Here is a 14,115-nt window from a genome sequence, read left to right as displayed (position 1 = left end):
GCTGTCCCACCCGCTGTGGGCCCATAGGCTCACACCTATATCCATCCAGTCATCTGGTCTCTGCTGTGTTTCTGAACCTTGGTCCCAGACCCTGGGTGATCCAAGGGCTGGGGTCTCTTTTGCAGGCAGAGGCCAGCTGTGGGCACAAGGATGTGTCACCCAGTGTCACGGGGGACAAGGCTAGCCTCCTCCCAGGAGCAGCTGTGCCACACAGAGTGAGGGGTCATGAGAGCCCACTTGTTTCTCTTTGGGAGCGTGGACCTCCTGCTGGGCCCGATCTGTGACACTGGAGACACTGGGCCCAGTTGTTGCTCAGCGCTACGACTGGGCAGATTGAATGAAGTAACGATGATGATGATGGTGATGGGGACTGTGCCTGCCAAGTGCTCACCTGTCGGTGGTCGTGTTTCCAACCCTCTCCCAGGAGCATGGGGAGGACCCTGTGAGCTCGTGTGGGTGAAGTGCTGTGAGCGGGGTCGCCCAGGGAGGAATCCACAGAGAGCGTCAGTCCTGGACCCTGCTGCTCCCAGGCTTCTGGGGCCTCCCTGTGGCCCGGGACTTGAGCTCACTGCCTCGGTGGCATCTCAGGATGGTGAGCTGATGCGAGGCCTTTGGCAGAGCAGCCGGCAGGGACAGCCGGAGCCCCCTGCACGGCAAGCCCCCGGCCCCAGTGAGGCCTTGCCTCTGCATGCGGAGTCTGAGAAGGGCCCTGAGTGCCGGGAGCAGATGTGCAGCCTGTTGCTCACTTGGGACCCAGCCTCCAGGTCTCCTCCAAGGGGAGTGGTTAGACACACGAGCCCACGCCCATTTCCTCAGCCTCCGGGCCCTCAGCGAGGGGACCTAGCAGACTGTCACTCCTAAAATCTGCTTGGGACAAACCGCAGGGTGGCTCGCCAGAATGTCACGGTGGCTGCTGCTGGATGCGGCCTCCAGGTTTCTAGCTGTGTTTTTATTAATTTTCTCGACGAGAGTCGCTGCACATGCTCCGACTGGGTCGGACTCAACCAGCGCCAAGTCCAGCGCCCATCTCAGGAAGCCTGTTAGGAATGCAGATGTCCAGGCCCCCCCACCCCATCCCATTGAACTGGGGACCCTGGACGTGGAGCCCCAGGAGTCCTGTTTTCCCGATTGCCTCAGGGGATTCTGACACCTGCTGAAGCCTGAGAGATCAGGGGTTAGGTGATCTCAAGGTTGCATCTAGTGTTTGCAGATCGATCTCCTAGTTCCCTTCCTTTATCATTTCTGCATAGCCAGTACTTGTCTGTGTGTCAAGGCCACGCTCAGGGCTCTTCCGAGACGCCTCCTCTGTGCAGCCCTCACTGACCACCTGCCCATCCCAAGTTCTCTGTGTTCTCTTGCGCACCTCAGGGTTGGCTAGGAGCTTTTGAACAAGCAGATTCTCTGGCTTTCCCTGGGCCTCTTGAGTCAGATGAGAGTTTCCTGGACAATTTCCTTTGCAAAGATGAATGGATAATTCTTAGGCCCCGCACCTTGTGTGTCAGACCACTGACCTAGGGGTGGTTCCCACTGGCTTTTAAATCAGATGTGTAGTTGTGCTCTTGAAAGGGAAAAGGTAGTCCACATTTACCTAAGGGACACAGAAACTTGTAAGGAAGTAGGTTCCGTGAGACACCTTGAACCTCGCTCCTTGGAGGGAGGGCAGAAGGAAGGCAGGGGACCTGGGCCTGCCAGAGGCTGCAGGGGGAGTGCTGTCTGGGAGGGCCTGAGCAAGGGTGGCCCATGCGTGGACAGGGGGCAAAGCTGGCCACACAGGAGCAGTGCCCTCTCTGTCACACGCTGAGGAGCAGCGTGACCCGGTTCTGGTGGCGGGCATTGGCAGGGGAAGGCCAAGAGCACTTTGTGCCCCCAGGGCCTCTGGCGTCCCAGCCCCGAGACCCCTTGTGGGGTCTGTCGATTGTGAGCTTAGTGTTTCTGTCCCATTCTTTTCCCTGACTAAGCGCTTTCTTTTCCGTGTCATTTCCTTTAAGTCCCCAAATTGCTCAGCGGGCTGGAGGTGCTCATTTACCCGGTGTCACAGGGCAGCCTCCCTGCTCCTTGCTATCACCAAGTGCATCGTCCCAGGTGGCCCTGACCCCCACTGACCCCAAGGGCTGTCAAATGAAGCGGGCTGTATGGTCCCGGGAACCCACACAGCCCCTTCCGCTGTGTGCAGGCTGGCTGGGTGCCCTACAGAGCCCGGGGAAGTGGCTGCTGCACTGCCTTGATGATAAAGTGTGCACACGCAGTGCAGATGCAGTTTTTTAAAATGAATATTTCCCACCCGAGGTTGGTTGGCTTGGTGGACGTGGGACTTGCAGATCCAGAGCCATGGCTGTACTGAGCACCGTGTGTCTGCCTTACCCCACCCCCAGAGCTGTGGATATAGCTGGAACTCAAGACAGACATGCAGGAAAGGACGCTGAAGTAGCACAATGCAGACAGCCCTGTTTTGGTTCATGTGTGGTGGCTGGCAGGACCGGGGCCGGGAGCCGGGGGAGTCCAGGCAGGCTCTATGAGGAGGTGTCAAATGAGCCATGCTGTGATGATCAGGGATGGCAGGTGCAGAGGTCCTGCGGTGGGACCCAGGGAAGGCAGACCAGCCAGCACAGCCGGGGTGGGGGGAAGTGCCTGGAAAGCACCGTGTGGTCTGTACTGGTGGAGATCCTCTGAGATGTGCTCCCAGGTAGAGGGCCTGTCAGTGATGCTAAGTGACGTAAGTGCTGGCATTCCACTGGGGCGCGACACTGAACTTCATTTCGTTGTCTGTTTCATCTGCCGAGGAAGGTGTTTGAATCCATTTTATAGCAGAGGAAGCTGAGGTCCTCGCCGGTGGTGGTGGTGTCTTCTGGGTCTCAGCTGCCACCCTTTCAGGGCCCCTGTGTGTGTGTGTGGGGTGTCCCTGTGCCTCGCCCTGCTCATGGTCGAGTCTCCTGGGGAAGGAGCTGCTGCAGGGCTTTCCCTGGTGCGGCCCCTGGCCACGCGTTCACGGCTGCGCAGGGGTGTGGGGTTGGCTGCTGCTGGTGTGGCTGGAAGGTGGGGGTGTGGAGCGTGTGGTCCGGACCCCACCGCGGGGGGCTCTGGGGACCTTCCCATCCGACCCCTGCCTTACTGTCTTGCAGCAGAGGGAGCTGAGGGCGGATCTCAGGGGCAGCTTCCCAGGGTCACCTAGTGAGTGTGAGGCGGGTTCTCAGCTATGGATGCTGTGTTGTCCCCATTGTACAGATGGGGAAACTGAGGCCCAGAGAAGAGGAATTACCCAGCTGGCATGCAGCACTGGTGATCTTCTGGGTGTCCTGGACATTGCTTATTTTTTGATTTTTAGATTTATCTGAAAGGCAGTGAGAGAGAGAGAGAATATCTTCCATCCACAGGTTCACTCACCAAGTGCTCGCAACCGTTGGCACCGGGCCAGGCTGAAGCCAGGAGTTCCAGGTCTCCCACTCTAGTGGCAGGGACTCGTGTTCCTGAGCTGTCACTTACTGCCTCCCAGGCACATTAACAGGAAGCTGAATTAGAAGCAGAGACAGGACTCGATCCCAGGCTCTCTGCTGTGTCACAACACCCGCCCATGTGTCCCATCCTCCTGCCCGTGTACCACCTGTCCATCTGTTCATCCATCCAAGCATTTACCTTGCCTGCCACAAATGTGTTGAATTTCAGGCACCATGGTGTGGTGCTAAGTGCTGGGCTGTAACTGAATAAAAGTGGGGAGGAGAGAATAAAACTGGGGCTGAGCAGGATTTCTAGGAGGTCTCTGGAGGCGGAGGAGGCTGCACTGACATCAGTCATGGGGAAGTCACAGCTGTGGGGGTGCTGGGGACGGTCAGGAGCCTCTGGAGCCGGTGTGTGGGCTTGGGGCGGGCAGGGAAGGAGAGTTGCTGTTAAGTAGCAGGTGAAGGAGATGAGAATTGGAGGGGCGGCAAGAGCAGGTGCAAGGCCCCTGGCTGTCTCTCGCGGAGTCTCCCAGACTTGGTGGCTTTCCTGCAGCCCAGTCCCCTTACTGGTTGGCCCTGGAGGCCTGAATTCTGCGGTGGGTCTGGCAGGGCTGCATCCCTCTGTGTCCTGCCTCTCTGCAGGTCCCAGGTCCCTGTCTCCTCCTGGAAGGTGTCCCAAGGCCAGATTTGGGGATGGACCCCCTGGACACAGTAAGGTCTTCTGCTTGGGAGGTGTGTGGCCCTGATGGCTTTGAGCTGAGAGCCCTGCTCTGTCCCCGGAGCAGGAGCTCTGGGGTTGCTCCGTCTCCCTCACCTCTCCTGTAAAGTGAGGGTGTGTGTGTGGGGTGGGGCCATGTTGGGGGCGGGGACTTCACAGACCCAGCTAACTGCCAGTCTGCAGGCTGCAGGCACCAGCATTCCTAGTCTGGCCTCCCTGGGGCTTGAGTAGTGCTGGGAAATGCGCCCCCTCCCCCGGCCCCAGGCCTTCGCTATTTTTGCATTCTCTCACTTTTGTGTATTGTTTCCTGACTTTGTGAACACAATCCTTCCAAATCCCTGGGGGTGGGGGTGGGGGTGCACCAGTCACCCTCAATTGTTTGGAGAGGTGGAAAAAAAAGTTGGACGGAAGGAAAACCAAACCTCTAGAAAGTCATTGTCTTTGGATGTCAACTGTCACCGCCTGGGAGTGGGGGTGTGTGTGCCCGCATTCCACCCATTGTCCAGCTGCCCCGCCCTGCAGCCCCGTGCCCCAGGGACCTGGTGGGCTTTGTCTGGCACATTCGGGTGGGAAATGCCCCCCAGAGCGGGCCTTTCCCAGCTGAGCAGGCCTGTCACTGTGGCGTTTCCTCCCAGCTGCCTGTCCATTTGGTCCCAAGGAGGGGGTGCTGGTGGCATTGATAGTGAGAGCCCAGCATGCTTTATCCGAAGCACCACCCCACGGTTCCTCTTTTGTTTGGTGTAATAGCTTATTCAGCTAGCGTTCACATACCTTACTGTGCATGAAGCCGCAGCACACATTTTAAAAGATTGACTGATTTATTTAAACATTTGCTTATTTGAAAGGCAGAAAGAGAGAGAGAGAGAGAGAGTGAGAGCGAGCGAGGGAGCTTCCATCCACTGGTTCACTTCCCACTTGGCTGTGATACCTTCTTGCTTATAAATAGTTTTCAGTATTAATAACCCTGTGGGCTCTTGCCACATATTCAGAGAAGAATTCTGAATACTGGCTCAAATAGATCAGACAACATGGTAAGTTTTTAAGGATTTTATTCAGTGAGAGAAATGCACAGGAGAGTGAGGGCTTTATTTAGGGGAGAAAGAGAAGTCTAGAAGCTGAATGGGGTCCATACCCAGCAGAGAGCAGGCCCAGAGCAAGCCACGTGGAACAAGCCTGCAGGCAGGAAGGTGGAGAGTGGGCGGCCCAAAGCCTGTGTCTAGGACAGGTTGGGGTTTCACACTCAGAAGCCTTCAGGGCTGCGGGGAACAAGAGTGCAGCGGTGGACTGGCGGGGAAAGCAGAGGCCGCTCACCCGCGGCTTCGAGCTGGAGCCACCTGCAGTCCCGTGGTGCTTTGAGACCCGCATGTCCTGTTTTGCAGAAGCAGCTGGGAACTGGAGTTGTAACGGGAAATCTGATATTTAAACTCAGGCCTCCCTGCGGGCCTTGCTCAGCTCCATCCAGGAGTGGTGGTGCCCCAGTGGACAGGGTTGGTGGTGGCCTCCTCCGGTGGTGGCTGGGCTGTGTGGGGAACTGCCGACTTCCTCTCTGCGTGTTCCTTCTGTGCTATTGCCTCAGGCCTGCTGAGAACTGGTTGCAGCAACTTAGCTTTTGCTTCAGCTTCCTCTGGGGTGGGGCTGGTGGGGGAGGGGGACTCGGCTCCCTGTTTCTGGGTCTAGCCGCCCAGTGGGAGTGGGGTAGTCTGTTTGATTGATCAGTTAAACCCGTATTTATTGAGGGTCTGCTCTGTGTTGAGTCCAGTCCCAGGTTCTGGGGCACAACACTGGCATAGGCAAACATTGTTAACCTCTTGAGGGTGACACTGGGAGGACTAGATGGACACAGACTGATAAATGAACCCAATACTTTCCACAGAGATCGGTGCTGTGAGCGCGTAGAGCAGGAGCAGGGATTTAGAGCAGGTATTTCAGAGAGGATTGGCTTAGAAGTACGAGTGTGCCCCAGGGTCTTTGCACTAACTGTTGCCTCTGCTTACAATGCCATTCTTACAGACACTAGTTCCCGGGTTGGCTCAATGCCATCTTCCCAGAGAGGTTTTCCTTCCCCATCCCTCTCTCACCTCTCACCCTGCCTTGTCTTCATGCCACTCATTTCTATTGGCCACTTATTTTTTTTTAAATATTTATTCATTTTATTTGTAAAACAGACAATTTATTCTCCAAATGCCCACAATAGCCAGGGCTGGGCCAGGCTGAAGCCAGGAGCCTGGAGCTCCATCCAGGTCTCCCATGTGGGTGGCAGGGGCCCAGGCACTTGAGCCATCACCTGCTGCCTCCCATGGTGTGTATTAGCAAGGAGCTGGATCTGCACTCAGAGCCAGGCACTCTGGTGTAGGACGGGGGCGTCTGAAGTGGCAGCCTAAGCTGCCAGGTCCAGTGCCTGTCTCTCCTACTTGCCATTTTACTCGTTTATTCTTATTTACTTTTAGTCTTTGAACATTTTAATTTTTAACTGACACGTAAGAACGGTGCATGTTTGTGGGGTACCATGCAGTATTTATGTCACCATGTGTCATGTTGCTCCCTGGGCATGCCTATCTGCCTCGTTACCATTTCTTTGGTGAAAATGTCCCGGTCTTTTCTTCTGGGTTTTCTGAGACCAGGGACACATGGCTGTCAGCTGCGGCCACCCTGCTGTGCAGCGTGCACCAGGGCTTCTCTCCCCCACAGCTGGGAGTTCATGCCCACTGGCCAGCATTCCAAGGAATTTTTTGAATTTATTTATGTATTTTTATTTACTTGAAAAGCAGAGAGAGGGGGAGACCAAGAGAGATGGAGATCTTCCATCAGACTGATAGAGACAGAGACAGATTGTCCGTCTGCTGGTTCAGTCCCTAAATGTGCACAGCAGCTAGATCCCGATCTGGGTCTCCCCAGTGGGTGGCAGGGACACAGGCAGTTGAGCCATCACCTGCTCCCTCCCAGGGTACACATTAACAGCAAGCCAGGTCAGAAGCCAAATGATGACCTGAACCTAGGGGTCCCCACGGGAGGAGCAGGTGTCCCAGGTGGTGACCTCGCTATAGCTCCAGGTGCCTGCCCCCGGTTTGCAATTAGGTTTTTGTCTGCTTCAGGAGGGCAGGGATGGGGGCTGTGTGTTGTTGGCTCCTAGGACAGTGCCTCAGGGCCTTTGCACATGGGAGCTGGCAGTAAGTTGAGGAAACAGAAGGACTCAAGACAGAGCCCCTTGGAAAGCTTGTTGGGACGGGATGGGCAGTCCTCGGAGATAATCCCAGCCCCCAGGCCAGCCTCCTGTCTTCTTGTCTTGTCCCTGGCCTGGACTCTCAGCATTCACTGTTCTCTGCATGGGAGTTTCCCTTCCTGGGAGAGGCGGGAGCTCCAGTGTCAATCACAGCTGTCAGGCAGGTGTGCTCCAGGAAGCGAGGTGTGGAGGAGGCGCATATGCGGGAGGCGGAGAAGAAGAGGGGCGACCCCAACAAGCTTGCTCATTCAGAAGTGGGGCAGAGCGCGAGGTGCTGTGACTTTTGTTTAATGATGAGGTTCAACAACTTTACTTATTTTATGTGAAACGCAGAGAGCAAGAGAGCACACCGCTCACTGATTCACTCCCCAAATGCCTGCAACAGCAAGGGCTGGGGCAGGTGATGCCAGGATCCCAGAAGTCTGTTTTGTGGCAGGGGCCCAAATACTGGAGCCATCACCTGCTGCCTCCCAGAGTTATGGGTTAGCAGGAAGCCGGATTGGAAGCAGAGTAGCTGGGACTGGAACCAGACACTCGGATATGGGATGTGGGTGTGCTGAGTGGTGACTTAACCACTGGGCCACACTCACCCATAACACATTTAACACTCATTCCTGCCGCTAATGCCTTCGGCCCTCCTGTGGCCAGGTGCTGCTCCAAGTGTCCTAATCCTAAAGTGGCTCTGGGAGCTGTCTCTGTGCCCATTTTACAGAGGCAGGAACTGAGACCCAGTGTAGTGAAGGGTTTATCTAAAGCCACACAGCTAGAAAGCGGCAGTCTGGCCTGGCTGAGACCGCAGTCCACTCCCACTGCCCGCTGCCCAACATCAGGGAGTATCAGGGAGTAACCATGGACCTTCCTAGCAGGTCACAGCTGCCTGGGGGCTGTCCCAGGGAGCTGCCATCTGTCTGGAACCTGTAGCCACAGCCTTGGGAGGATAAATCTCTCCCTGGAGATAAAAAGGAAGCAAAGGGGCCTTGGAGTCACTTTGTGTGATGAAGACGACACTGGCAACCTGATCTGGAGGGGATGGGGCTGCTGCCCCCAAGGTGGCTGGGGTGACCTCACCAGACATATGGCGAAACCTGAGAGGGCCCGGCTGGGGTGGGGGAGGGTAGGAGGGTGGGACATCCCCACACCACAGCCAGAACAAAGGAAAGGGGGCGCTCTGAGGGCTCTGGGTGGGCGGAAGCTGAGGGTGGTGACAGCAGGGCCTTGGAACCCAAGTAGTAGCACAAGCTATGCATAGCCTGGCCTAGAGTTTGGGGAGACCCCTGAAGGTGCAGTGACCCTAATGTGTAGCCAGCCATTTGTCACCTGGAGGGAGCTGTGCCCCTGAGCCCTGAGGGCCTAGGTGTCCACCAAATGGGACTCCTGCTCTTCCGCCAAGAAGCCCTGACTGCGGCCACCGGCCCTGCCTGCGTCCCTGGTGGCCATAGGGACACACCTAGGAGAGCACCACACCTGAGCACCCAGCTCTTCACTGGGGCGCCGTAGACAGCAGGGGCACCACAGAGCAGCTTACAGGTGTGCAGCTTGCTAGTGGCTCCACTGTGTGTGTGTGTGTGTGTGTGTTTAAAGGTCTATTTATCTCTTTGACAGAGTGACAGGGAGAGACAGAGAGCAAGAGCCTTCATCCTCTGGTTCACTCCCTATGGCTATAACAGCCAGGGCTGAACTCCTGGGTCTCCCATGTGGGTCTTCCCAGAAGCAGCAGCTTAACCCTCTGTGCCCCAGCACAGCCCCTGCACTTTTTTTTTTTTTTTAATTTTTGACAGGCAGAGTGGACAGTGAGAGAGAGAGACAGAGAGAAAGGTCTTCCTTTTGCCGTTGGTTCACCCTCCAATGGCCGCCGCGGCCGGCGCGCTGCGGCCAGCGCACCGTGCTGATCTGATGGCAGGAGTCAGGTGCTTCTCCTGGTCTCCCATGGGGTGCAGGGCCCAAGCACTTGGGCCATCCTCCACTGCACTCCCGGGCCATAGCAGAGAGCTGGCCTGGAAGAGGGGCAACCGGGACAGAATCCGGTGCCCCGACCGGGACTAGAACCCGGAGTGCCGGCGCTGCAAGGCGGAGGATTAGCCTATTGAGCCGCAGCGTCGGCTGCCCCTGCACTTTTAACTCCCAGGCAGCCATGAAGCAGTCAGCACGTCTGTCTGAGTGTGGACCCCAGGAAGCATCTGCCGACACCGGTGCCGGGGCAGGAGAGTACATTACCCCCAGGAAACACCTGCGAGAAGTGGGATGGCAGTGTGCCTAGGAAGATGTGTCAGCCAGCAGGTTACTGCAGGGCCCTCAGGAGCAGGCTCTTCCTGGGGCAGCCATCGTGTCTCAGTTTCCTCCTCTGCCTTTGCCTGCCAGCTCCTGCCCGTCGCTGGGGGCTGCTTCCTGGTGGCCTTCCTTCTCCAGTACTTCTGGACTGCCCTGCACTTGAGAGGGGTCCTCAGAGGCTGGCACCGCAGCGACCACTGTGGGGGGGGAGAACTAATGGAAAAAGGAAAGCCTTTCTCTCTGTCTCTCTCACTGTCCACTCTGCCTGTCAAAATAAAATAAAATAAAAGAGGTCCTCAGGGGTGCTGACTTCTGGCAGTGGTATAGAGTAGGGATGGGTGTCCATGCCCGCCTGGACACATGTGGGCAGTGTGACATGGAGCGAGACAGGCACAGTGCTGGGAGCGTGGCATTTATAGACAGGTTGTGAACACGCACAGCAGCCTTCTCGCGTGCTCACAGACAGGTGCACACGAGCATGGGGTGTGTGGGAGTGTGGACACCCTGGCTGGGGGCTGCATACCCTGTCCGGAGGGAAGACACCAGCTTTCCCCTCTCTGGAGTGGTTCCTTTTCTCTGGTTGCTGCTTTGGGGTTTGTAACATGGGTGGAGTGCCCTAAGCTGGGTGCCCACAGCAGAGCGTTGCACACATAGTCGCCTGCATAACCACACAAGGGTCAGGCACAGACCGCTGCCAGGGCCGCCCCGGCCCCTCGTAGGTCCTGTCCAGGCTGCACTACCCCCAGGCTGGACAACCGTCTCTCTGCTCACGGTTTCAAGCAAATTGGGCCAACATTAAGGTTTGCCAGCGCTGGGAAGGGGTAAGGTTGTGCTAGTGGTTGTGTTTTTGTGTCTTCCCGCCTGCATCTTTGAAGCAGTTCCTCCTCCCCTTCCCCCTCCTCCTCCTCCCCCTCCCCCCAAGGAAGAGAAGGGCTTGGGCAGATGTGGGGCTGCGTGGGGCTGCGGTCAGGGTAGCCAGAGCTTCTGAGGCTGGGCACATGGCGTGTAAGGGGGTGGGGGTGGAGTCCAGTGGGAGAGCGGCTCATGACCACGGTGGGGCCCTGGACAGAACTGCCCTGGGGGTCCTGTTACCCACCCTGCTTGTGCAGAGGCCATGGCGGGGCTGCCTGTGCCTGGGGCCAGAGCCCCAGCCTGCCTGTTCTTCCCAGGTTGCACTGGCTTGGCTGCCAGTCCTCGTTCCTCCTGGGTGGCCAGAGCCTGCCATTGTCCCAGCACAATAGCCATGGCCAGCGCCTGTGAAGAAACCGGGACAGCGGCCCCATCTAGGCCAGCCAGCAGCTCTCCCGGCTTCCTGCCTCCCTGTCGTGCTGGCCCATGCTGCTGCTGTCTCCCCTCTTGGAGACACCACTTCCTGTCAGCGCGGGGGGGGGGGGGGGCGTGGAAGCCAGTTCTAGGGACTCTGGTCCCCACCACCCGTTGACTGTCAGGAGCAGGATCTGCAGGTTTCCTGGGGGCTCTGGGAGGCTCCTCACAGCCTCAGACACCTTTCTTGCCGTCCTTTGATTTGCAAGCACCTGCTGTGTGCCAGGCATGAGTCTGGGTCCCAGGGCCACAGCTGGGAACAGGAGAGAGACAAGATCCCTGCTTTCGCGACGCTTCCATTCGCTTTATCCGAGTGTGTTCTGCAGGCTGGGCGTGGCATTGCTGTCATCCCCATGCTTGGGCAAAGTGAGCTAAGACTCAAAGTGGCTGGCGACATCTTGAGGTCCCACAGCAGGAAGGAAGGGGGTCTGTGGCTTGCACTCAAACCCATCAGTTTCTAGACCTGACCTCTATTAGATTTGGGGTTCAGGTTTAATCCCAGCTGTGTTCCCTTCCTAACTTGCCTCTTCCTTAGGAGCTAGTGTCGATTGCTTAACCTTGGTTTTCTCGCCTGTGAAATAGGCTGATAATGCAAAATGGGAAGGATGCTAACCATGTGAAGGCATGGGGGGGATCCTTGGGCTAAGGCCTGGTGGGTGAGAAGGAGCCTGCCCAGGGGAAAATAGTATATTCACACTGTCACATACGTGTGCACATAATACCCATGTATATACACGTACACACACTCACACATGTATGTGTATATGTACACCCATACACATTCACACAGAAATAACACATATGCACATGTATACATGCATGAAGGTGTGGGAGGGATCCTTGGGCTAAGGCCTGGTGGGTGAGAAGGAGCCTGCCCAGGGAAGAATACATTCACACTCTTACATATGTGTGCACATACATACTCATGTATATACAAATACATACACACATACTCACACATGTACATGTATACACACATACACGTTCACACAGATATAACACATATGCTCATGTATACATGCATGAAGGCGTGGGAGGGATCCTTGGGCTAAGGCCTGGTGGGTGAGAAGGAGCCTGCCCAGGGAAGAATACATTCACACTCTTACATATGTGTGCACATACATACTCATGTATATACAAATACATACACACATAGTCACACATGTACATGTATACACACACATACACGTTCACACAGATATAACACATATGCTCATGTATACATGCATGAAGGCGTGGGAGGGATCCTTGGGCTAAGGCCTGGTGGGTGAGAAGGAGCCTGCCCAGGGAAGAATACATTCACACTCTTACATATATGTGCACATACATACTCATGTATATACATACACACATGTACATGTATACACACATACACGTTCACACAGATATAACACATATGCTCATGTATACATGCATGAAGGCGTGGGCTGAGGCCTGTGGGGTGATAAGGAGCCTGCTCAGAGAATAATACATTCACACTCTCACATATGTGCACACACATACTCATGTATATACACGTACATATGCACACACACATACTCACCCATGTATACGCACACACATACACATAGCCACACATTCACACAGATATAACATACGCACATGTATACACACATGCACTCACAGTGCACATATACATACACACATGTACACACATGCACACAATACGCACAGTCCATACACACGCATCTGCATGCATGCATGCACTGCACACATGTATACACATACATGCACACACAATAAGCACAATCCACACATAAGCACACAACAGTCTCACACATATGCACACATATACACATGCATATGCTGCTTCACTTACATGTGCACACCCACTCGCACATCCTTGTGTGTGTTCTTGCCTGAAGATTCTTTGGAAAGATACCCCAGAAACTGGTAGCCGTGTGTCCATGGCAGGTGTGGAGGGGCTTGCTGAATGGGGAATGGGGTAGAACAGTTTTTTGTTTTTGACATTTTATAGTTTTGGATTTTGAGCCATGAGATTGTGTTAGAGTTTGGATTCTAAATTGTAAGGAAAAGGGAAAAAATGACAAAGGGGGACAAATGAGCTGTGGTCAGAGACCCGTGGTGGCAGAGCAGGAGGGGCTGAAGCTGCCCGTCACCTTATGATGGTGCCACATATGGACAAACCCAACACAGGCTGAAGATAATGTGAGCCCAAAATGCATGCAGAATGATTTTTAAAGTATTTAGTTGAGAGAGCAAGAGAGCACGAGTGCTCTCATTTGTTGGCTCACTCCCCAAATTCCTGTAACAGCTGGGGCTGGACCAGGCCAAAGTCAGTAGCCAGGAGCTCAATCCAGGTCTCCCAAATGAGTGGCAGGGGCCCAGCTACTGAGTCACCACCTGCTGCCGCCCAGGGTCTGCGTTAGCAGGCAGCTGGAATCAGGAGAGGAGCTGGGACTCAAACCCAGGTGCTCGGATATGGGATGCAGGAGCTTCAACCCAGGGTCTCATGTACCAAACCACGTGCCTGGCCCTTAAACATGTGCTCACCCCCTCCTGCAACCTGCTGCCCATCAGAGCTTGGCCTGGCCCCCCTTGGTTTGCTCAGAACACTTCTGTTGCAGTTGGACAAAGCCACCTAGCGCAGGCCTCTGTTGGAACCGAGTCTCGTGGCTTGCAGAGTAGGTTCAGTGACTCGTGGTATTGATTGGCTGTGAAGAACGGAGGCGGTCAGTGCCATTGTAACACTGAGAGTTTGTTGAGCAGACCGTGGTGATTTGGGAGCTGCCTGTTCATCTCGGGGCCACAGGGTCCTGGGCGCAGGGCCTCCGCGGTGTGGGTGCCGTGTGCTGGGTCTGGCACGGTAGATGCTCAGTAGACACCGGGGCCTGACTGGAGCGAGGAACATTCCCCTTGAACTTCATGTTTGAACGGCTCTTTCCTTGCTCCCTGCTCGTGTCCCAGTTGGCGCTGGAACGTGAGCCGCCCACGGGACTGTGCTCTGGAGGAGGTTGGCCAGCGCGGACACTCACCTCTGCCCGTCTCTCCCACAGGCGTTCCTGCACCGCATCCGGCAGAACGTGGCGGACTCCGTGGAGAAGGGTCTCACAGAGGAGAACGTCAAGGTGTGGACTCGTGGCCCGGCCCTGCTGCTCGGGGCCTGGCTCCTCTGGGAGGGAGACTCCGAG

General features: G+C 55.8%; 1 protein-coding gene across 1 annotated transcript in view; it reads left to right on the top strand.

Annotated features, from left to right (window-relative positions):
• PREX1 (phosphatidylinositol-3,4,5-trisphosphate dependent Rac exchange factor 1) overlaps positions 1-14,115 on the top strand; it is a 162,961-nt gene that overhangs the window by 48,892 nt on the left and 99,954 nt on the right. The window contains exon 2 of the mRNA XM_062204324.1: positions 13,981-14,052. Coding sequence (XP_062060308.1) covers positions 13,981-14,052 — 72 coding nt within the window. The remainder of the gene's footprint in view (positions 1-13,980; positions 14,053-14,115) is intronic.

This window comes from Lepus europaeus, chromosome 10, assembly GCF_033115175.1.
Source record: "Lepus europaeus isolate LE1 chromosome 10, mLepTim1.pri, whole genome shotgun sequence".
NCBI lineage: Eukaryota > Metazoa > Chordata > Mammalia > Lagomorpha > Leporidae > Lepus > Lepus europaeus.
Note: the sequence above shows the minus strand (reverse complement) of the source record. Positions and strands in the feature narration are given on the sequence as shown.